This window comes from Peromyscus eremicus, chromosome 11 (assembly GCF_949786415.1).
Source record: "Peromyscus eremicus chromosome 11, PerEre_H2_v1, whole genome shotgun sequence".
Lineage (NCBI taxonomy): Eukaryota > Metazoa > Chordata > Mammalia > Rodentia > Cricetidae > Peromyscus > Peromyscus eremicus.
In genome coordinates this window covers 69,609,628-69,633,819 of record NC_081427.1, presented here as the reverse complement: position 1 = coordinate 69,633,819, position 24,192 = coordinate 69,609,628, and the positions used below count along the sequence as shown (strand labels likewise).

General features: G+C 38.6%; 1 protein-coding gene across 1 annotated transcript in view; it reads right to left on the bottom strand.

Moving 5' to 3' along the window:
- Adgrv1 (adhesion G protein-coupled receptor V1) overlaps window positions 1-24,192 on the bottom strand; it is a 474,255-nt gene that overhangs the window by 432,136 nt on the left and 17,927 nt on the right. The window contains exons 10-18 of the mRNA XM_059276309.1: window positions 17,982-18,158; window positions 15,871-16,094; window positions 10,969-11,095; window positions 10,698-10,883; window positions 9,697-9,877; window positions 8,078-8,241; window positions 6,807-6,930; window positions 5,202-5,468; window positions 3,570-3,696 (exon numbers count right to left, since the gene is read on the bottom strand). Coding sequence (XP_059132292.1) covers window positions 3,570-3,696; window positions 5,202-5,468; window positions 6,807-6,930; window positions 8,078-8,241; window positions 9,697-9,877; window positions 10,698-10,883; window positions 10,969-11,095; window positions 15,871-16,094; window positions 17,982-18,158 — 1,577 coding nt within the window. The remainder of the gene's footprint in view (window positions 1-3,569; window positions 3,697-5,201; window positions 5,469-6,806; window positions 6,931-8,077; window positions 8,242-9,696; window positions 9,878-10,697; window positions 10,884-10,968; window positions 11,096-15,870; window positions 16,095-17,981; window positions 18,159-24,192) is intronic.

The following is a 24,192-nucleotide window of genomic DNA, read 5'->3' as shown; positions in this document are numbered from 1 at the left end:
AAAAAGTTTCTGATGCAAAATTTCCAGCAAATCTGGGACATTATGAAAAAAAAAAAAACAAATTTAAGAAGGAGAAAATCCCAGCTCAACGACCCAGAAAATATTTTTAACAAAATCATAAAAGAAAACTTTCCAACATGCCTATAAAGGTACAAGAAGCTTATAACACCAAATAGATTGGCCCAGAAAAGAAAGTCCCCTCACCACATAATACTCAAAACACAAAACATACTGAACAGAGAAAGAACCTTAAAAGCCGTAAGGGGAAAAGGCTAAGAAACATATAAAGGCAGACCAATTAGAATTACACCTGACTTCTCAGTGGAGACTCTAAAATCAGAAGAGCCTGAACAGATGTCTTACAGACTCTTGTGGACCACAGATGCCAACCTAGACTACCATATCCAGCAAAACTTTCAACCAACATAGAGGGAGAAATATCTTGATATTTCATGACAAAGTCAAATTTAAACAATATCTACCCACAAATCCAGCCCTGTAGAAGATACTAGAAGGAAAATTCTAACCCAAGAAAGCTAACTACACCCGTGAAAACTCAGTAAATAAAAAAATCTCACACCAGAAAAAATAAAAGGGAAACACACACAAACACTACTACCACAACAACAAAATAACAGGAATTAACAATCATTGGTCATTGATATCTCTCAATATTGATGGACTCAATTCCCCAATAAAAAGATTTTCAAAGCAAGTGGACCCAAGAAGCAAGCTGGTGTAGCCATTTTAATATCTAACAAAATAGACTTCAAATCAAAATTAATCAAAAGAGAAGGGGAAAGGATTCATCAAAGAAAAAAATCCACCAAGATGATGTCTCAATTCTTGACATCTGTGCCCCAAATGCAAGGGCACCCCCGTGTTTGTAAAAGAAACATTACTAAAACTTAAATCATACATTGACTCTCACACATTAGTAGTGGGAGAGTTCAATACCCAACTCTCACCAATGGATAGGTCATCCAGACAAAAAGTAAACAAGAAATAATGGAGCTAACAGAGATTATGAACCAAATGGACCTAACAGATATCTACAGAACATTTCACCCAAAAATATACCTTCTTCTCAGCAGTTCACAAAACTGTCTCCAAAATTGACGGCATACTCTGACACAAAGAAAGTCTCAATAGATACAAGAAAACTAAAATAACCTCCATGGATTAAAGCAGGACTTCAACAACAAGAGAAAGCCTATAAACTTATGGAAACTGAACAGTTCTCAACTGAACTGACACTGGGTCAAGAAAGAAATAAAGAAATTAAGGATTCCTAGAATTTGATGAAAATTAATGCACAACATATCCAAATTTATGGGACACAATGAAAGTGATGCTGAGAGGAAAGTTCATAGCACTAAGTATCTTCACAAAGAAATTGTAGAGATATCACACTAGCAACTTAACAGCACACCTGAAAGCTCTGGAACAAAAGGAATCAAACACACCTAAAAGGAGTGGATGGCAGGGAAAAAAATCAAACTGATGGCTGCAATCAATAAAATAGAAACAAAGAGGACAATATAAAAGAATCAATGAAACAAAGAGCTGGTTCATTGAGAAAATCAACAAGAAGGGACACAACAACAGACACTGAGAAAATCCAAAAAATTATTAAGTCATACTTCAAAAACAAGTATTCCACAAAATTGGAAAATCTACAAGGAATGAACAAATTTCCTGACAGATATCACTTACCAAAGTTAAATCAAGATCAGATAAACAATTTAACAGACCTATAACCCCTAAGGAAATAGAAGCAGTTATTAGAAGTCTCCTAACCAAAAATCTCCAGGGCCAAATTGTTTTCTACCGAATTTTCTACAGAATTCTACCAGACTTTCAAAGAAGAGCTAATACCAATACTCTTCAAATTACTCCAAAAATAGAAATAAAGAAACATTGCCAAATTCAATTTTATGAGGCCTCAGTTACCTAGATACTCAAACCACACTAGATTCAAAAAAGAATGAGAAATAACAGAACAATTTCCCTCATGAACATTGATGTAAAAATACTCAATAAAATACTTGCAAACTGAATCCAATAACACATCAAAAAGATCATCCACCATAACCAAATAGGCTTCATCCCTGAGATTCAGGGATGATTCAAAATACAAAAATCTGTCAAGCTAATTCACCATATAAAAAAAATGAAAGAAAAAAATCACATGATCATCTTATTAGATGCTAAAAATGCTTTTGACAAAAATCCAACTCCCCTTCATGATAAAAGTCGGGGATACAAGGAACATACCTAAACATAATAAAGGTAATTTACACCAAGCCTATAGCCAACATCAAATTAAATGGAGAGAAATTCAAAGCAATTCCTCTAAAATCAGGAACAAGACCAGGCTGTCTACTCTATCCATATTTATTCAATATAATACTTGAAGTTCTAGCTAGAGCAATAAGACAACAAAAGGAGTTCAAGAGTATACAAATTGGAAAGGAAGAAATCAAAGTATCATTATTCACAGATGATATGATAGTATACAAAAGCAAACTGAAAAATTCTACCAGGGAACTCCTACAGATGATAAACACTTTTAGTGAAGTAGGTGGATACAAGATTAACTAAAAAAAAAATCAGTAGAACTCCTATATACAGAAGACAAACTGGATGAGAAAGAAATCAGGGGAACAACACCCTTCACAATAGCCACAAATAACATAAAATATTTTGGGGTAGCTCTATCCAAACAAGTGGAAGACCTGTATGAAAAGAATTTCAAGTCTTTGAAGAATGAAACTGAAGAAGATATCAAAAGATAGAAAGATCTCTCATGCTCATGGACTGGTAGAATTAGCATAGTAAAAACAGCCATCTTACCAAAAGCAATTTACAGACTAACTCAATGCATTCCCCACCAAAATTTTAACACAATTCTTTACAGACTGTAAAAGAACAATATTCAACTTCATATGGAAAAACAAAAAGCCCAGGATAGCTAAAACAGTCCTGAATAATAAAAGAACTTCCAAAGAAGTGAGTTCAAACCGTATTTGTCTTTCTGGGTCTGGGTTACCTCACTCAGGACGATTTTTTTCAGGTTCCATCCATTTTACCTGCAAATTTCATGATGTCATTTTTGGGGGGGGGGGGGACCTGGGGGAGAGGGGTGGTTTGGGGAGCCAGCAAGGAGAGGAGGGAAGGGAAACTGTAGTCAGGATAGAATGTATGAGAGAAGAATAATTTTTTTTAAAGTAATACATCAAAATTCTCCATTGGAAAAAGAAGAGAAACACTAGGTGGAAGGAGTCACAAGCTGAAGGCTGAATAACTGAGGTCCCCAAGTCTTGAGAAGATAGAACACGGAGGGGTAAGGGCAAAGAGATTAAGTTCTGTTTAGCAGATAGATGGTTCTCATGCTTAGATATTTAATGAAAAATGATATAGCAGAGCATAGACAAAGTTATCATTTATTTATATCATTTAAATTTTTGTTTGCATAGATTAACAGTGTTTCAATTTTCACATCACACACAACAATCTTAACATTGTATTGTATCCAGTTTTGGCTTTCCTTATCCAAATATACGTACCAAAATGCATTCGTCTTTCCTTCTTCCACTGCTTTGTCTACGGGCTCCAGAGAAAACACCCCATTTGGGTCATCATTGGCTTCAATTATGACTGTGGCTATTCCATACTGATAAACTACTGTGTCACCTAAATTAAACACAAAAAAGTCAAAGTAATTTAACAAAGAAGCTACCTTTAATTCAACACAATGTTTAACATGCACTCATTTTATTCACTTAAATTTTAAGAAATATAAAACTAAGAATATAAAAGGCTAAGGAGATGGCTCAGGGTAAAGAGCATGATGCATGTATGTTTTGCATTCAGACCCATGCATCTGTGTAAAAGACAGGAGCTTCTACAACTCCAGTTAGAAGGAGACCAGAGGCTGCTGGATCCAAAGGGCCTGTTGGCCAGCCATCATGGCTGAAATGGCAGGAATGAGGTTCAGTGGGAGACTGCCTCATAAGCATGAAAAGAAAGCCGGAGGACAACTCCTGGCAATATCCTCTGGCCTCCAACTGTGGATACATGGATGAGCACAGACACATATACACACCCAAAGTATTCATGTGTGTGCAGCTTTATTCCCACACCATGTACTTTAAAAGGCACTAGAAATAACAAAACATCAGTAGCAATAACCACAGCCAGTAGCCAGATCTTATTTACTGAAAAATACTCTTAAAAGCAGGGCTTCCAAAAGAACTGGCTGATTTCAGGATTGGGGCAGGAAAATAACACACTGAGCTTGAACAGCTTGGTGCAACAGGAGGTGGAGAAACGCTGGAAGAATAATACTAAGGACATGGCAAAAGGTCATGCTGAGTAGACTACCACTAGCCAAATTTGGATGAAGGTAACCACAAAAGTAAATGATGGCAATAAAACTAACCTTATCACTAAACAGAATATGATTCTATTCCAATAAATGTCAATGAAAGCTTGAAAGAGTTTTTGAGTAATAAAACATCTACATAATTTCAAGCTAACTAGCCACAAACATTTATTAATTATAATAAAAGGTAAACTTGGAGGTCATCACCTTAATTGTACCAAAACAAATATAATGAAGGGACAAAACAAAATCCTGACAAGAAGAAATTAGGAACACAGAATTACCCCTGTGATGTTATTACCAAGGATAAAAATACTTGCAATCAAATAAAAAAGACCAATCAGGCAAACTCAGATGAGAAATATTCAAGCTTGTGGTTTTGAAGAGGTCATGAAAGTCAAATAAAAACTATGGAATTACTTCAGACTGAAAAGATTAGAGGGACATTAACATTAAATGAAATGCATAATTCCACTAAGGGTAATTTTGCTACAAACACTGTTATTGGGAGAACTAAAGAAATCTGAATGACGACCGAGGTGACAGTTTGTACTGGTATTATCTTCTTGATTTCAATGCCAGGCTTCATTTCAGATGTAGAAACAATGCAGATAAACAGCCATGGGCAATTACCCCTGAAATCATGAGCCAAAATCTGTCCTCTAACAAGATGATTTTCACAGAATTTTATCACACGGAAATCTAATCTCCACTGCACATGACAGCTATCTTTCTCACCCACCAGTCAAGAGAGCAATGCTTTTCCTCATGAGCAGTTATAAACCACAGAGCAGCCAGAATAGTATTTATTTACCTGTTGAATTGAAAAGGATTATATAAAAAGGTTCATCTGTTTCGGGGATTCCATCATCATTGACATAGACAGATACACTCTGCTCTCTGCTCCCAACCTCAAACACAAGGGTTTCTCCTTTCTCAACAGGAACAAAGTCTCCCTCTCTTCCCGAAGCCTCTCCATCCATGGTAGCATACTGGACAGTGCAAGTTACATCCACAGACCCATTTCTGAGTACTGTGAAGTTGGCAGTCTCACCCTCCTGGACCCTCAGGACACAAGGCTCTGAAATATACATAGAAAAGAAATAGGTGAGCCTATTCCACCCGTGAGCACATTTTCAGATCTCTTATTTCTCCCTGCTATCAACAAGGAAAGTCTGTGATCAAGGACCCTCTGACTACCCCCAGACTCATTGTCCTTTCCCGCACAATGCCCACAGTACCCAGTGTCTCTAGCAGCTGATCTGTAGTTAAATCTCATAAGATTTTTATTTTTTACTGCTGTTTAATATGCTTCATGTTAAAGGTAAGTTCCTTGAATATAGATCTGTTTCATTTTTTCCAATGACAGTTGGAAAAAAGATAAGCACAAGCCTAACTCACTAACTACATAGTACCTGAAGGCTAAGAATGGCATAAATAAAATTCAAGAGGCTCAAGGTGTTGCTGAATCAGCAATTTCACCCATATACATCTTACAGAAGAGAGTTTAGAGAATTAAAAATCTGATTAAGTCTCATTTACAAAACTAAAAGATGCCTTGGGGGCAAAAGTTAAGTGTGAAGAAAGCAGTGAAATGGCAAAAATGGAGACTCCTTAGTTAATATGTCCATTACCCATCAGCTGCTGTAACAAGTGGCCACCCTCAGGAAGAACACAAGCCATGAATCCATCAGACACTGTCAGGAAGTGACTGGGGAAGCATGCTCCTGTCTACCCAAAGCAAAGGCAATGCCATGGATTAAAAAGAAGAAGCAAGCAAAGTTTTCCAAGGGACTTCTCTTATTTCCATTGTGTTTCAAGAGGTCTTAAAAATAAAAAAGTTTAAACTCAAACAATGAAAGCCAATCATCAAATGAATCTGAAATTATATTTTGTTTTGTTTTTGTTTTTGTTTTTTGTTTTTTCGAGACAGAGTTTCTCTGTGTAGCTTTGAGCCTTTCCTGGAACTCACTCTGTAGCCCAGGCTGGCCTTGAACTCAGAGATCTGCCTGCCTCTGCCTCCAGAGTGCTGGGATTAAAGGCGTGCGCCACCACCGCCTGGCCTGAAATTATATTTAAATAACATTGATTACACTACAAAAAAATGTCCAGTTAATAATTCTTCTTAAACATATATGTTGAGGCTGGAGAGATACCCAGTAGTTTAGGGGACTTATTGCTCTTGCAGAGGACCCAGGTTCGATTTCCAAGACCCACATGATGCCTCACAACCATCCTAACTCCTGTGGTAGGGACCCATTGTCCTCATATGGCCTCCACAGGCACCAGCCACGCACAGAGTACACATACATACATGCAGGTAAGACATACATACACATAAAATTAAATAAAAATGTCTTGAAACATATATACTATTTAGGAAGTACGTAAACTCACTCAAACAAGACAGTAATGCTACCTGCAAAATAAATGGGGTCGTCATTCCTCAGGATCCTCAGGAAGGCCGTTGTTCTGTTCCCTGTCTGAGCCCCACCAGTGGCATTAAATAGGAGGATGGTGAATTCCTCCATCTCCTCTGGAATCTTCGGGAAAATGGTACATACTTTAAGTCAAGTGAATCACACATGTAATTAGCGTGCCTATTCATTTTTGAAAGCTCAGTTATTACTGCTAATATTCATTTTCATCTCTAAGGCAGAAGCTTCTTAAAATGTTCCCATAAAACTCAGATTCCCCTCAAATCATTTCAATATTCTTTCAAATAGCCATTTTACTGTGGCTAGCTATAAAGTACAAAGGAAACACAGATATTTTGACTTAAGTAAGGAAAACATGGCTATGCCAGAGCTTATATTATTTCTATAAGAAAACAGGAAAGACATTAACTGTAAGGGAAAAACAGGACAGAAAAACAATGTAAGTTTTAACTCCTTCGGCACAGAGCGCTGGCAGTTGCTAGGCTGTGGCTCTCCACTGTGTCTTTAACCCGTCAGGAAGGTCCTGAGGAGGTCCAAAGACATCCTTCCTTCCGTGTCCTCTGAAGGGTGAGATTTCCATTTCTTTGATTCTTATATCCCCCCTGTGGACTCTAGTTCCCTTTCACATCGTCAGTGCGAGCTAGTCTTCTCCCCATCCCATAACAGAAAGACAAGGGAGAATTATGTCTGTTGGGGGACAGTCCTGAAGGAAAGGGGACATGCTTCACAGCTTTGCCCTGAGGAAGGCCCACTCCTCGTCTTAGCAAAGTTCTTTGTCTTTCCTGTTGGCTCACAACCCCTGTGCCCAGTGTGAGGATGTTGAAGTACACAATGAGATGCCCAGAAGATGGCTCCTCTTCAAAGAGCCTAAGGCAGACCAGCTGCTAAACATCCCTCGAGCCTGAATCTCTGGTATTTGATACATGATGAGGTTACTGACCTTCACCAACTGTAAGGATTTAAAAATACAAATGCCTTCAAGGGACACCCAAATTGCATTGCTTTCTCGATGCATATCCAGTCACAGTCATAATGAAGCTCTACTACAGTTTCATCACAAACTGTATCACAAGGTATTTAATTACTTAATTTTAAAAAAGAATGAATGGGCTGTTAATTTAGGACGCTCATATGGCATATGGAGAGTCTGACCAACAGCACCACAAAAGACAAACCAACCAAACAACACACGCAAAGGTATGAGTCAACAATTACAAGGAGCCGAGTGAAGGGCTGTATGGGCAACACTTACTTCATCTGCAAGGGAGTAAACAGTGATAGTTTTTGAAGATTCCTGGTCTCCAAAGGCAACAGTTCCTTGCACAGGAAATACATCTTGTGTAAAGTCTGGACTAACCATCCATGATACACTAACATCACCAAAGTTGCCTCGAGTTCGTATTACGCCATAAACAGCTAGAAAATACACGCATGAACATAGGTTGAACTTTAAAATAAGCTAAGGAACTTCTGAAATAAACAGAATAAAACACCTCTTCATCAACACTTGTTGGGAGGCCTTGCTGGCTGCTCAGAGGTTGCAGTCTATCATGGCCTGGCAGCTTTTTACAAAAGCTGGACAATATGGGGACTCCTTCCCCCTCAGTGAGACTTCCTGCTCTCTACCTGCCCTTATCTGGAGAATGTTCCCAGAGGACTGACCTTATCTGAAAGCTATCTCTAAGCCTGGATGCTGATTAATCTCTAGGGTGACCCTTGGCACAGTTGCCTGCCAGAAGCCTTGCTGCACACAACTAAGACACGTGCTAGGAGGCTATAGGACCACAGGAACCTGTTGCCACATACAAAGTCACTTAATGCAAATTAGGGTTTGTCCCCAGGCTCCCCAATCCTATATAGTTCCTATACTCTAGAATAAAGTTGAGCTGATTCACTGAAGTCTCTCCTGGAGGGCTGTCTCCAGGGTGTTCACATGCCATACAAGGATCTCTGTCGTCACTTCTGCCCCTGTGATCTCATGGACTGATGGCCAACTGACCTCAAAGACAAAGGGGAACCCCGCAAACCCCGCTTGCTTAGCAAACACTCCAAGGTTGACATAGCTGTGTGTGTGTATGTGTGTGTGCATGCGTACGTACATACGTGTGTGTGTGTGTGTGTGTGTGTGTGTGTGTGTGTGTGTGTGTGTATTGAACCTGCACAATATTTTCCATTGCACTTTGGGATATTAAGAACCATTTGGCATAGAAATGGGATTGTCATCAATTATGTACAACTATTACACAGTCTCACGAGTCGATCCACCAAAAGCATTTGCTGCAAGCTTGACTTGTACTTGACAGGCAAAGTGATTTTATTACCCAGACAATGCTTTTAAAATAAAAGAATTCTCACCCCCTACACTTCAATAGTTTCTCAACAGTAACTCTTAGATGTAATGTCCTCTCCATTCGACTTGACTGGACTCCTTCCCACGTGTCTGAGCTATACTGTATTAGCTAAAATCAAACTGTAACTGAAGTCTTCAATATTATCACAATGCTATGCAAGAAATGAAACAGCAACCCTAAATGTGAGTTTTAAAAGATGCATGTGATTTCTGAGGCAGATGGAAAACTGACAATAGTTACTAAAGAAATGAACTAAGGGGATGGTCAGATGGGTCAGCAGCTAAGAGCACTTACTGTTCTTCCAGAGGACCCGGGTTCAGTTCTATTACCCACACAGGGGCCTCACCACTACTAATGTCTGGCCTCCATGGGCATCTGCACACATGTGGTGTACAAAAACTCACACAAGCAACACAAATACACATATAAATAAAAATAATTTTTTTAACAATTAAGCTGAAAAGAGATTCGTGTCCTCTTCAGTGAACAGAAATAAAATACAGTAAACAAAATAATTTACCACTATAGAGATCCTCTCCTTTGCTTTCTTTTATTGATGTGGTCAAATCGTCAGAAACGAACTCTATAATCCCATGAGGATGGTCATTTTTCAGAATCGTTACGTTGACAACTGTGGCACCTCCCAGCTTGCTTTCCCGTTCTCCGTGGCTGCTGAGGACCACCCAGTAGTGCTCATCCACCTGCAAAACACAAGCCAAATTAGAGAAGGTGTAAAGCTGATGTTTCCACAGCAAACCGAGTGCGTAAAGGACTGCGATATCAATATATTCAACTTTTCAGGAATACACATTACACTAAAAAGACAAAAGAGCCGATGCTATTCTTGATTTTTAAAAATATTTGCCCACTAACTGAGAGACGGGAGACATCAGTATACATTATTATATATACTTAAATAAAATTAATTTGGAAGCTGCATTATGTGTTGCAGTATAAACATAAATGAAGTACATCTGATTTTTCTAATACAAAATAATTTGCCATGCAGTGGTGGCGCACGCCTTTAATCCCAGCACTGGGGAGGCAGAGCCAGGCGGATCTTTGTGAGTTCGAGTCCAGCCTGGTCTACAGAGCGAGATCCAGGAAAGGCGCAAAGCTACACAGAGAAACCCTGTCTCGAAAAACAAAAACAAAAACAACAACAAAAAAATTATTTCTTTCTAAAAAATAATTTTATAGGAAAACTTTACTTCAAAACCACACCACTAAGAGTTGTTGATATAGAGAACATATAATAAAACTTACCATAAATGGAGAAAATTGATCACACAATCAAAGTCTCATACTGTTTTTTTTATTTTTTTTGTTTTGGGATAAGAGCACACTCCCCAAAGTGGAATGAATCTTATTCTGCTTTTTAAGCTTCTTTTTAAGTTTTTCCAGACATGAACACTTACTCTTTCTTATGTCTTGCTATCAATGTTCAACATATTTCTATTCTCAATGTACTGATACTATCAACCTTCCCCATGAGCATAAGAGAAATTCAAAACCTGGTACCTCTGGCATGCCATCCAATCTCGAGAGCAAGGTGATCACAACATCATGTTCCCCAGGTGTGAATTCCAGCACCCCTGTGTTTCCGTAGAATTCGTTGCTCTCTCGGGGTTCTATGTGGTAGCGCAGGAACTGTTTCACAAGGGACCCCCTGGATCGAGTAATACGGAGCTCTACAGCATCTCCTTCCTTAAAAAGAAAAACCCACAAAAGTTCAAATTCTTCTAGAACATTTTCCTGAAGTTATGAATACAGAGTGAAGTTTCACACTTACTTTTATAACATAGGGTCCTCTAGAATCATGAGAAAATTCAAAAACACCTCCAGGATCATCATTTTCCAAAATAATTAAGTCTCGGCTAGTGTATCCTGATTTCAGGACTTCACTGTCCACACTCACGCTGAAAAGTGAGGGGGGTAGAAGCACTCTGTTATTCTGAGTTTTTCAAGCTTTGAAAAAGCCAACCGTATTTACAATTCTTCCAGATAATTAAAAAGGCAACTAAGGGTTAAACCTCAAAGCCAATTTACATGTATTAAATCACTTCACACCAAAGCTGTTTTCATTGGTAATACTTACTGAAATATTTCTGAATTCTTTATATCTTTTTTTAGTTTGCCTGGCCAAAACACTGTATAAGTACACAAAGAATAGAGAAACCATATAAAGTATCAAATCCTATAAAATTGTATTGCAGTTTTAGAAAACTGTACTTTCTAATTAGTGGGAAAATATTCTTAAACAACTTGGTAGCTGCTGTATTTTGCTTCTCCAATGTATGTGTTTTAAACTTTAAATTTTACTTACATGTGAATTTCCTTTAAGTCTCCTTAAATATGATTATGTTACTTGAATAAGGATATGTATTAATTAGATAACTACATACCACAAATGATCAAAATTAAATAAATAAACACAGTTATGTCAGACTTTTATGAATAATTTTTGTCTTTTAAGTGCTTTCTATATGTTCTAGTCTTAACCTCAAACATTTTTTAGGGGAAAAAAGGTAAAATATATTAGAATAAAAGGAATAAAGTGGATCTGAGAGGCTGATATGCTATAATAAACTCTGTGTGTGTGTGTGTGTGTGTGTGTGTGTGTGTGTGTGTGTGTGTAAATAGGTGGATAGATAAACTTTTTGTTGTTGTTGTTTTGTTTTGTTTTTCGAGACAGGGTTTCTCTGTGTAGCTTTGGAGCCTGTCCTAGAACTCACTCTGTAGACCAGGCTGGACTCACAGAGATCCGCCTGCCTCTGCCTCCTGAGTACTGGGATTAAAGGAGTGCGCCACCATTGCCCGGCGATAAACATTTTTTAATTTCTGTATTTTTGCTAGAATATAATTAAGATGATCAAAGTGACGGCAGGCTCTGAGATTTGGAGTTAGCTCTCAGGAAGTCTTAGTCACATAATTTGGACTCAACCTCTCCACATGTCACTTCCTACTGAACAAAACATGGAGTCATGATCTGACCTCCAAATCACAATGAAACTAACAATCCATAAAAACGCGCACAGGCCAGTGGTTTCTATGAGGCAAGGAACACAAACTAATGTGCTTCTGCTTTTAGAAATCATACAAACAATACCTAACATGTTAGTGACCACAGAGGAAGTAATCCAAACACCAGAACAGTTATTTGTTGTGTTGACAATGCCTCTATTTCATTTCAATAAATGTCATTCATTAAAATCCCTGTGTCCACATAAGCTAGGAGACAGAAAACCGGATGAAAAGCAAAGTATGTAAATCAGTGCAGACAGTAAATAAGCAGTTATTTTTAGACTCCCTTAAAATATGCTACTCTAACATAGGATGCAAATTCTAAAAAATTCTCTGTAAAATACAGACATGAAAACAAGAAACTGCAAAGATATACTCAGAAAAGCCATTTATTTTATATTCTCTGTTAAATATGAGACTCATAAAGTATTTCACATGTAAACTACAGTGATTCTCTGGTGTAAACTATATGGAAAGTTAAATTTTAAAACTCTTCAAAATGTGACAATACTCAATTTTTCAATGTTTCCTTAAATGTTTTAAATGCATTCACAATGCAAAACTGAGGACCGCAAATTTCACACCATTCATAAAATCCCATTGTCACTAAAGAACAAAACTGCACACGGACATGCACAACCAGGTGGACAGGCAGTGTTGCTCAAGACTAGTCATGCAGAACAGCAGCTTCATCATAAAACCATTACTCACAGAAGAAAACACTGAATCTTCGAAACAAGGCATTATTCTGCACACTTACCCAAAATACACGACAAATCTTTCCGTTTCTACCCTGTCGACACAGAAAGAACTGTGGGAAGGGGAAGGGGAGGAGGCAAGCGTACCATTTGCTAAAATCTCACTATGAAAAGCTTAGAGTGTAATGGTAAAATAAAGTTAAGGAAACCACGCTTACCCTCCACCCCACCCTGCCGCACAGAGCTAGTACTTTGCAGTTTATGGGAACTGTGCACATTGCATTCTCTACTATTGACAAATGCCAGCAGTCCCACTCAGGGAAGATGACCCCATGACCAGCAAGCATGTCAAGACCCATTCAAGACATTCTTCCTGGCACCCTCCAGAGTGCAGATGCCTGCAAGTGATGTACACTTCAGAGGCCACAGCGGCTGAGCACATTTCATTCAGCCCTATTTATAATAACTTACTCACTTTAATTAGGTTTGGGGAAAAAAAAAAACTTCCATCCTCAGATCTAAAGCCAGCTGCAATTTGCATTAAAAATCATCAAAACTTTGTAGCAGAGAAATCTATGCCTTTCAATGTAGGCAGAAAAATGTGTTCAAGGAGTCACAAGACATCATCACTTTCAATTGCAATTTTATATCAGAAAATCTAAACACTTTTCCATGTTCCCAGTGTATTTCATCTTCAAATAACCTTGAGAAGTACACACCAAAATAAATAGCTCTCAAGTTCAGATTTTAAAGTAGAATATATCATTTATAAATAGAGAGTTATGTAGCATGTAATTATTTTTATGAAATGACAAAAAAATGCTTGTAATTGCAAAGTACTGAACAAGAGAGTACTTTAAATAGGTATTATATTGAAATTACTTTTAATTGTTTAGTATCAGGTCAACTTTTGTTTATATTTAGTTCAAATATAAAGTACTTGAGTTTGACCTTAAGAGAAAATTGTGAAATTCATCCTAAGGCATTCATATTTTTGTTGTGATATAATCATACTAGCATTCGTTCATTCATTATTTTGCTTAAGTTTGGTTAAGACTTTGCAAAAGTAAAGGGAGATTTCTTTGACACAATCACTTTCAAATGATAAATCTTATTCTCATTTATTTATCTAAACATTTCTTTGGATGCAAGAATATAAATAGGCTATTCTTGTTTGCACACTAGTTACTAACTGAATTGACGTTTTAGTGTATATTTTGACTGGTTTACTCTATTTTAAAAGTACCACAATATTAAAAAAAAAAAAAAAAAAAAAAAAAAAAAAAAAAAAGGAACCCTATGATTTGCTCTTCCCTGTGTGGAAAGAAAGGAAAAGAAAAAAGCTTTGGAAAATTAAAGTTAATTCATTTCAATTGTTCATGTTACATTTGAAAGACTATAAAGGAGAGTCACTAGATTCGCAGAGGTATACATAATCCCAATTTTTCTTTAAACATCTAGTTGAGGTCAGCCAAGCTAACAAGACTTCTATCAAGTCCCACAGGTATAATTACTGTTCAGTTCGCTTGAATATCCCTTACAACTGCCCATTGACTTCATTGTGCTCAGATATAAGTTACTGAAATGGTCCATGAAAAAAAAATTTTCCAATTTAGATTTCATTGAATTTTGCTAACTTTTATCAAATGAAACAGTTTTCTACAAGGCAATCTATAACATATTAAGACTGTGTCATTTAGACTGTGGGTTTTGGCTTTGGGGGTTTATTGTTGTTTTACTTTTATGGAGGAAGAAAATAAACACGTGATCTGAAGATAACAAAATGAACAGTGGTGTCTCAATAGATCTGCTCTCTGTAGTCTACATTCTGTTAATTCACTTTAAAAACTGTACCATACAAGGGGGTACACACCTTTAATCCCAGCACTTTAATCTCCAGAGGCAGGTGGATCTCTGTGAGTCCAAGTCCAGGCCTGGTCAGAGTTCCAGACCAGGCCCATCACCCCCACCCCTCACCAAAAGGTATAGAAACTGACAGTCAGATAGAAAAAGATCACATGACTAGCTTTCACTGTTTCACTCATGAAGAACATCTTATAAAATGCCTCAAAGTCAGTCCTAAATCTCTGTTTATAACTATGAATTGTGCAATGTCTTCTAGCCACAGAGTCATAGAAGGTTAGTGTGGTTTTGCTTTCTAACATCATTGTCACCAATTAATCAGGCTTCATTTCCTCTTTAGAAAGTATTTTCTGAATTTTCTAAATAAATAAATAAAACATAACAAAGCCCTTAGAGACTGTAGTACCTTCTGAGAAATGCTGAGTAATTTCTTATTATGATGGCTGAAAGGTTAACACATGAATTCATGTAATTTTTTTATTCTATAAAAATAATAATTATTTACTACTTAAATCCCAGGCAAAGAGAATGAAGGTCAATCTCGTCTTTTCAAGCACTTGATAAAGATATGATCTTCCCTCTCTTGAAAGTGAGGACTGGAAACTGAGTGTGTGACCCAACAAAAGCTGCTGCCCGCCTGAGCAGAGCCACATGACTGACTATCCTTCACACGTTTCAGCTACTCCCCATAACTGCCAGCTACTCCCCATCACTGTCAGCTACTCCCCACCATTGTCAGCTACTCCCCACCACTGTCAGCTACTCCCCATCACTGCCAGCTACTCCCCACCACTGTCAGCTACTCCCCATAACTGCCAGCTACTGCCTATCACTGCCAGCTACTCCCCATCACTGCCAGCTACTCCCCCACCACTGCCAGCTACTCCCCATAACTCTCTACATAATACTCCCTCAGAGCAAAACAGAAGGGGAAGGGTTACAAAATATATATAAAAATCTTCATAGTCCAAGAAAAGCCCATCCATATACAACAGAAACATTTGACAATAACACTTCCCCATAGTTTTCACAACTTACGGAGAAATTAATTAAAACAAAGTCAAATCACTAATCAAACAAAAGTCACTGTTTCTGCCATGAGTTATTACCTGTCTAAGGAAAGGGTGACAGTTTCATTCAGTTCCGGGATGTCATCACCTTTCACAGTAATGTTGATTGTTGTGTCACTTTGCCCAGATAAAAACACAACAGAGCCATTAAAGGGACCTGTGTCATCCACGGTCACTGCTTTTGAATTAAAGCCAGAAGGCTTCAAACTCCAGTAGACAGTAGCCTGGCCATCAGTTCCATCCCGATGTAGGGGGATGTACACCTTATTTTGAAAAAGAAAAAGAAGAAAAACAAGACAGCTAAAATGTATATTCATGAGTAACACGAACTTTCCATGCTCAAGCAAATGTAATTTACTGACCAAGTGTACTCCATATAAAGAAGGAAGCAATCAGGAGGCATTATAAACACAATTGAAGTAGCAGGACAATAATTTTAGATACTTTTTTTTACATTTTTACTAATCAAATTTATCTGCAATATAAACCACACCAAAAATGTGGCTTTGGAATTATCTTAATAAAAGGCAAATATATTAGAAAGATAAGGAATAATGAAAAATATAAAAAACACTGTCTGTTATGCTGTTCTGGCTAGCAACTGTCTGAACCTGAGAGAAATAAGCAAAGGAAAAGTCTTAGGAAGAAAATGAATAAAAAATAAATAAAAATAACGAAGAGGTGGCCCCCAGTCACCTGAGGGAGCTGGTTAAGACCTGAAACGGTTGAGACAGTAAATTCTCAGCTTCACACAGTAAACAAACAAAGCCGAGCTTTCCCTGGGGACAAAGTAGATGCTTTTCAGGGTTTTAGAAGGAAACAGTAAACTTTTGAAAACATGTGAAGTCAAAATCATTTTGAAAAGTGAATCTTCACTGTCCATATATAAAATCTAGTAACAAATGAAGGAAACAGTCAAGATACTTTGATGTGAGACTTTGATAACAAAAGCAGCTCCCTCATTTCTGACCTAAACCTCACATCAATTGAAATCCAACCTAAGTGGCAGGTACGTGTCTTTGACAAATTGTGGTACAGCAATACAGAGGTATCCCTAAATAGAAGGATACTTAGAGAAGCTTCAACTATGGCAATGTACGCTTTGGGAGGGAAGGAGCAGAGTATGAATATATCATTGCGCGCGTGCGTGCGTGCGTGCGTGCGTGTGTATGGGCACACGGTTTGCTAAGGCTCAGTGTTATGACGTATTACTCCCGCACGTGGAGGGAAGCATGCTGGCATACTGGGCAGATGCAGCAGGGGTGGGACATGCTATATGGACATGGCCAGCAGTGGTGGCGGGCATTCATTCACGACCCAGACACTGCTTCTACTTGGAAAGAGTTTATTATAATAGAGAGATGAAGAGAAAGATAGGAAAGAGGAAGAGAAGAGAAAGAAACAGAGAGGAAGGGGGGGTCGAGGGTGCACACCTCCTGGGAGGAAAAGAGAGAACGGGAAGGGAGGGGCCTTTCCCCCAAAGAGGCGGATCAGACATTGGTTTCCAAGGGGCGGGTCAGAATATTAACACTCAGCATTTCCCAACTTTACCACCATCATAACTGGTATCAACCATCGGATTCAGAGCTACCTCTGAGTCCTCAGTTCTACCTGAGGTTACACACAGAACGGTTAGAGGATAAATCGCAAAACTACTTGTGTTTCTACAATACGACCACTAAAAACTAAATTCATAATTGACTATCAAAGGTCATGACACTGTGTAAAACCAATCACATTTAAACAATCTACTCTCACCATGAGCAACTAATTCTATTCTTTTCTTTAAATTTTTTAATTGAAATAGTATTACATCCCCTCCTGTCATCCCTCTTCCGCTCTCCAGTCACTCCCACCTACTCTTTCTAGAAACCCTCCCACGCCACCCTGTCTCTCAAGTCAATAGCCTCTTCTTCTATTACTAGATTGCTACATACATATTTGTGCATATATATTACATATATTTATATATATATATAAACACAACCTCTCAAGAATAGCAAAAATTATAGCAAAATCAGACACTTGTCAGTTGTTGATTCTAAATAGCATGTATCCTATTAACTCTACATGCTAGCCCTATTTAAAAAAAAAAGTCTTTACATTTCTCAGACATATTAGGACACATCAATAAGTAAATGCATACTCACCACTTCAGCGGTAGAACCTTTGGGTTCATGCAAAATAACTGGAAGATTGCTAAGAAAGCCAATTTCTCCATTCGCAATGGCTGGGGTAACCAATAAAGAAATATTTCTAATTTTACCAAATCTGGGGCTTATTGGTGGGATTGGGGGAAATATGTTCACCAACACCACCGCTTCCAACTATAAAACACAAGCAAAAACAAGAGAAAGGATAGTTTTTAAATTATTAGTTAAGAAAAAATACCAGCATGACATGTCTACATAGATAAAGTCACAGGTCACGAGTAAATCAGAACTTCAAGACCTGCCCCTGCACCAATCCTCTTACACCTCCTGAAGTGACTGCCAGAGTCCAGTCTCTTCTGATTCTCAGGTATGATTACTGTGTGGAATTCTCCCTGGGTTCTTTACTTGTAACTTCATCCTACATTTTTAATAATATCTGAATATCTCCCTCAAACTCCAAGTCCTTATAACCAGCCACTAGTGAGCATCTCACAGATGTCACACAAACATTTTACAGACAGACTGTTCAAACAGAAATCACTATCCTTGTTCCAGGCCCTACCCACCACCACCTTTTTCTGTATCACCACCTGTTTTTCCAACTTCTCACATAGCCAACTTCATTGATGTTTTAAAAGTCAAATGTAAAATCTCTCTCCCCATTTTCTGCCTGGTTTCCATCGACTCATGTATCCAGTCAGCCACCTACTACCCTTCTCTGCCAGCCTGAAGTCAGTGCAAGAAAACCATTCAGAACTCCAACCATACCCAGAGCAACCTAATGCCTAAAGAAATGCAGTGCACATACAGCACACTATTAGTCTCCCAGGAGTTGATGAAGATGATAGTCTCCTCACCGAGAATGGCCCTCCCTTCATCATCTCACAATTTGAAGTATACGCCCTTAAAAGCCAGCTCAATGTCCCCTCTTCCCTACGAAGATCTCTTGGGATTCTCCAGTTGTCTTTGGCCACCTCCTTTGGAAGCTCTACTGCTCTCATAAAGCTTCTAATGTAACTACAAACTTCACACATCATTAGTTCACCACTTCACATCTCAGATTTCTGCTTGTTAGGGATCTTAGAGGATCTATGTCCTTGTCAGCATGTTCCCCATACACAACACAAACCTGAAATGTGGCAGCTACGCAATAAGCATTTGTAATTCATCCCTCCAGGACAAACAGCTCTATGGGGGTCACTGACACACTGCAACTTCAACATCTACATATGGAACTTTATCAGTCCACACTATTCAATTGAGGGAATTAGTCATTACAGGACTATAAAAAAAACAGGGCTTTTAGGTCACATGAGACTTTCAACTTCACAAAGCATTTCAAATCTCTTCCTCTGCAAAGCTTTGAAATGTTGACAGGACACCACTAAGAAACCACAGCAGCGATTTGTGGTTTGTATGGTTTTTCCAGAAATGGACGGGACTGAGCTGTTCTCCCACAACTGGAATACTTTGTGACAGACAACATAACATCCCAAAGAGCCAATTTAATGCATCATTTAAATGTCATGCTTTTTTGTTGAAAATTATGTACAAGATAAAGATATGAAGAAGTCCACATTTAGTAAGTACTCATTTGAAGAAAAATAAAAAGAAATTAGAGTACAAATTCTGTCCAATACTGATATACAAACTAAGGCAATTTAGTAAACTACATTGACTTTATAAAATAAACTGTAAAAACAAATACGTAGTTAAAACCATTTGCATATAACTTTCATTCTCAGAGAAAATGAACACATGTACACAGTCATATACAGCTATATTCTTAGAAAATAGCAGGGCTGGAGAGATGGCTTAGTGGTTAAGAGCACTGATACTCTTCCAAAGGACCCTAGGTCAATTCCCAGCACCCACATAACAGCTTACAACTGTCTGTAACTCCTGTTCCAGGAGATCCAATGCCCTCACACAGACATACCTGCAGGCAAAACACCAATGCACATAAAAAAAAAAATAAATAAATAATTAAAAAAAAAAACTTCTCTACCAGGGCTATATTTTTAAAAAAAGAAAGAAAATAGCACAAAAAAATAACATAGGCATATCTGAATGAAATGTTAAGATAAGCGGTTACATTGGTTAGAGGTAAAGATGTAACTGAAATCTCCAGTCATGTGAAAGTAGTCATCTGTGAATACACGTTCATTCCCAGCTGTTCACAGATCTCTAAGCTGCTAGAACTGTCTAAAGCAATGGTTCTCAACCTGTGGGTCATGGCCCCATTAGTAATCTCTATCTCCAAAAATATTTACATTATGATTCAGAACAGTGGCAAAATTACAGTTATGAAGTAGCAATGAAATAATTTTATGGTTAGGGGTCACCACAACATGAGGAACTGTACCAAAGAGTTGCAGCATTAAGGAAGGTTGAGAACCACTGGTCTAAAGTATCAAAGGAAGAAAATATATTTTTTTACTCAAAACTTTCTACAAAGAAAAAGTAGTAAGTCATTTTAGCTACTGTTATCAGAAGGTCATACAATTAATTCTAGTGCTTGTACTTGTGAAAACTAAAAGGAATGATATAAAAGATGATGAAAAAAGATCATTCAATGAACTGATCAAATAAATGCTAATTTTTGTGTCTTGCCTTTGCTGCTATGGTTCCTTAAACATCTGCAAAATGAAGGTGTTCCCTGCATTCATAAGGGGCCGTGTTTGCCTTCACATGTCTGCTGTTGACAGGACATGCCTTCCTAATGTTGTGCCCAGGACACCTTGGCTGAGGGGTGCGAAGCATGAGGAGAGCATGCTTCTGGTTCCCCTTCTTGTAGTTCCATCAGCTTTCCATGCAGTACAACACTGCACACCTGTCTTAGCCAGGCTTTCTATTGCTGGGAAGAGACACCCTGACCATGGCAGCTCCTCTAGGGGAAAACATTTCATTGGGGTGGCTCGCTTACACTTTAGAGGTTCAGTCCATTATCATCATGGTGGGACATGGTGGCGTGCAGGCAGACATGGTGATGGAGAGGTAACAGAGTTCTTCATCTTGCAGGCAACAGAACGTGGTCTGTGTGTCACACTGAGAGAAGCTTGAGCAAGAGACCTCAAAGCCTGTCCCAACAGTGACACACTTCCTCCCACAAGGACACATCCTACTTCAAGAAGGCCACACCTCCTAAGAGTGCCACGCCCTTTGGGGAGTCATTTTCTTTCAACCCTTCACAGCACTCTCTTCTTCTGTCACCTTCTATGCATCACTTCCTTATCCCTCAGCCTGCCTGAGCATCCAGCTGTTTAATCCCAAGGAACTAACTATGTCAACAACTGAGAACAGCCTTTCCCGCTGCACAGGAGCGGTGTTAACTGTCTGCACTTGCCCACTTCTGTTTTCTGACTGCATATGGAGCTAGACAAAGACCTGGGTCTGCAGTTAGTAGTGCAAACAACTTTCTAACCGAAGATCACCAAAAATTAGTCCTCATACTACAAATTTTTCCTTAGTTTTCAAATATTATAAAAAATAAATGCTGTCATATGTCAGTGGAGTGTCAAGATAAAATAACTTGAATAATAGCTGACCCTCAGAAAGTCCTTAGTAAGGCCCTGTCTACAAGGAAGTTACCTGTAGCTACTTTGAAAAGTTTTCAGGTATTTTGAAAATATTAATAATTTAGTATCAAGGTTACTGATAATGACATTGATGTAGAGCTCTCTATCCATAGTAAAAGCTAGTTTTGAAGAATCAAGAGAAAATAAAATAGAAATCTAATATGGAAACTGATAAATTCTCTATAAATCCAAATAAGACCTCTGCATCCTCAGTCCTTAGTGATGCAGTATCACTAAATGCTCTATGATCTTAGTCACAGCACAGTACTGAGCGCTCTCGAATCACAAAAGGACTCAGTCCTTAGTGATGCAGTATCACTAAATGCTCTATGATCTTAGTCACAGCATAGCACTGAGCGCTCTGGAATCACAAAGGTACTCAGGATGCTATGAAAACAAAAGCAACAGTGTGAAATATTTCCCTTCTGAAATCCGTTTGAATAATTTTGTTTCCGTATGAATTGTAGCCTATGTGAGACCAAAGGCAGACAGACAGGAGGGTGAATTGAACACTGAGATGCCAGAGATAAAATATTCTTTAAGCATGTGCTAATAAGAACACCCTGAACCCAGAGGGCATAAGCACCACATAAGATGAATGAAAGTCCAGACACCAAACAGGAGACAACTTCTATTAAATTCTAAAACCGCTCAACACCTTATATCCCAAAGACTTTTGGAAATTTGGAGAAAATTATCCCAAGTATGAACTAGTAAAATTGTATGCATCTCATTTAAAAAAAACAACTTTAAAAACCAAACAAGTTATGACATATTTTTAACTTTTTAAAAATTTCTGAAGATATGCCTAAGTGCGTTCTGATGGCAGCGTTCTGGTTTTCAGTCCTTGCTACAGAGAGCTCTGGTCTTAACCATTTGCTCCACTCAACAATTCTCACACTCTGCCACGGGGCCGGCCATCTCACAAGCGCATGCCATAAACCAAGGAAGAGTCAGGCACAGCTGTGAGTAGAGCTGCGGCCTGAACGCCTCTAGGAATCTTTAGAATGGACTGGGCAAACATCCCAGCAAAATCTGCCCACATGAAGGAAACAACAAAATTATGATAATAAAGACGAAGGTCAGTGTTTCTATCACCAGTGATGGCAGGGACATGACAAAAACCTCCCACTGGATAGATAAGCACTCATCAAAAAAAGGGTTCGTCACGTACTGGAAAATCATGTGTCCTGTAACGGCCACCCACCAGGCCACGGGGTGAGCTGTCCCTCTGGAATGAGAGCCTATGGCATGTGTAGCACTCAGCTAAGTTCTTCTGGAGCAAAGAGCTGCCCTCCATACTTAGCAAGGCTGGACACAGGGCATGGCATTTAGGGAGTCAAGAATACTACATGCTTTCGGAGACTAACAAAATTACCTAACAAAAAATCATTCCCTTCCTTTTAAATTTCTCATCCGCAATTCTGGAAGCTAAAAGACTGCCTTCTGTGTGGTAATTAAGGAACTGTTTAAAACTACAACTATTTCCCAAGCAAACAAACATTCTAAGGATAAGATTTCACATTTTCACCCCTGCAAAGCCTCAGGTAGTTTATGCCACATATACACTTTCTGCATATGTATTTTAGGGGAAATCTATTACGGCAAAAGTAAAACATAATCCAAAAGGGGTACACTAGGAGCTAAGAAAACCCAGAGTTTGTTAAAAACTTCCCAAACCAGGAGAAGACCAAACAAAACAGTTACTAAAGCTAATCTCAACTTTCAACACTGTGGTGAAAGATGGGCAATCTCATATCAGAGCGGGGAAGGAGAACAGTCAGAACCTCCAGAGAGAGCCATCGTAACCCGGGAAATATAGCCTGAGTACGAATGCCATCGTAACCCGGGAAATACAGCCTGAGTACGAATGCCATCAGAACCCGGGAAATACAGCCTGAGTACGAATGCCATCGTAACCCGGGAAATACAGCCTGAGTACGAATGCCATCAGAACCCGGGAAATACAGCCTGAGTACGAATGCCATCAGAACCCAGGAAATACAGCCTGAGTACGAATGCCATCAGAACCTGGGAAATACAGCCTGAGTACGAATGCCATCGTAACCCGGGAAATACAGCCTGAGTACGAATGCCATCAGAACCCAGGAAATACAGCCTGAGTACAAATGCCATCATAACCTGGGAAATACAGCCTGAGTACGAATGCCATCATAACCTGGGAAATACAGTCTGAGTATGAATACCATCAGAACCCGGGAAATACAGCCTGAGTACGAATGTCGGACTCATTTCAGCTGCACAACACACAGAAATAACAGAAATGTCATTTCTTTGGTATACACTGTGAATGGCACGGTGGGAATGAGACTAGAGTTCTTTTGCTGTGTATGTTTTTGTTTTGTTTTGTTTGAGACAAGGTCTCGCCCTCGTAGTCCTGGCTAGCTGGAACTTGCTGTGTAGACTGGACTGTCCTCAAACTCAGACCTGCCTGCTTCTGCCTCCCAAGTGCTAGGATTAAGGGCATGCACCACCATGCTCAGCTTGAGATACCATTTTAACTTTATGAATCTATTCCCATTACCTATTTCTGTATTAAATTATTTTTATCATCAAAATTTGACGAACAACTTTCATGGTTTTCTAACTGAAGAATCAGTCCATATCAG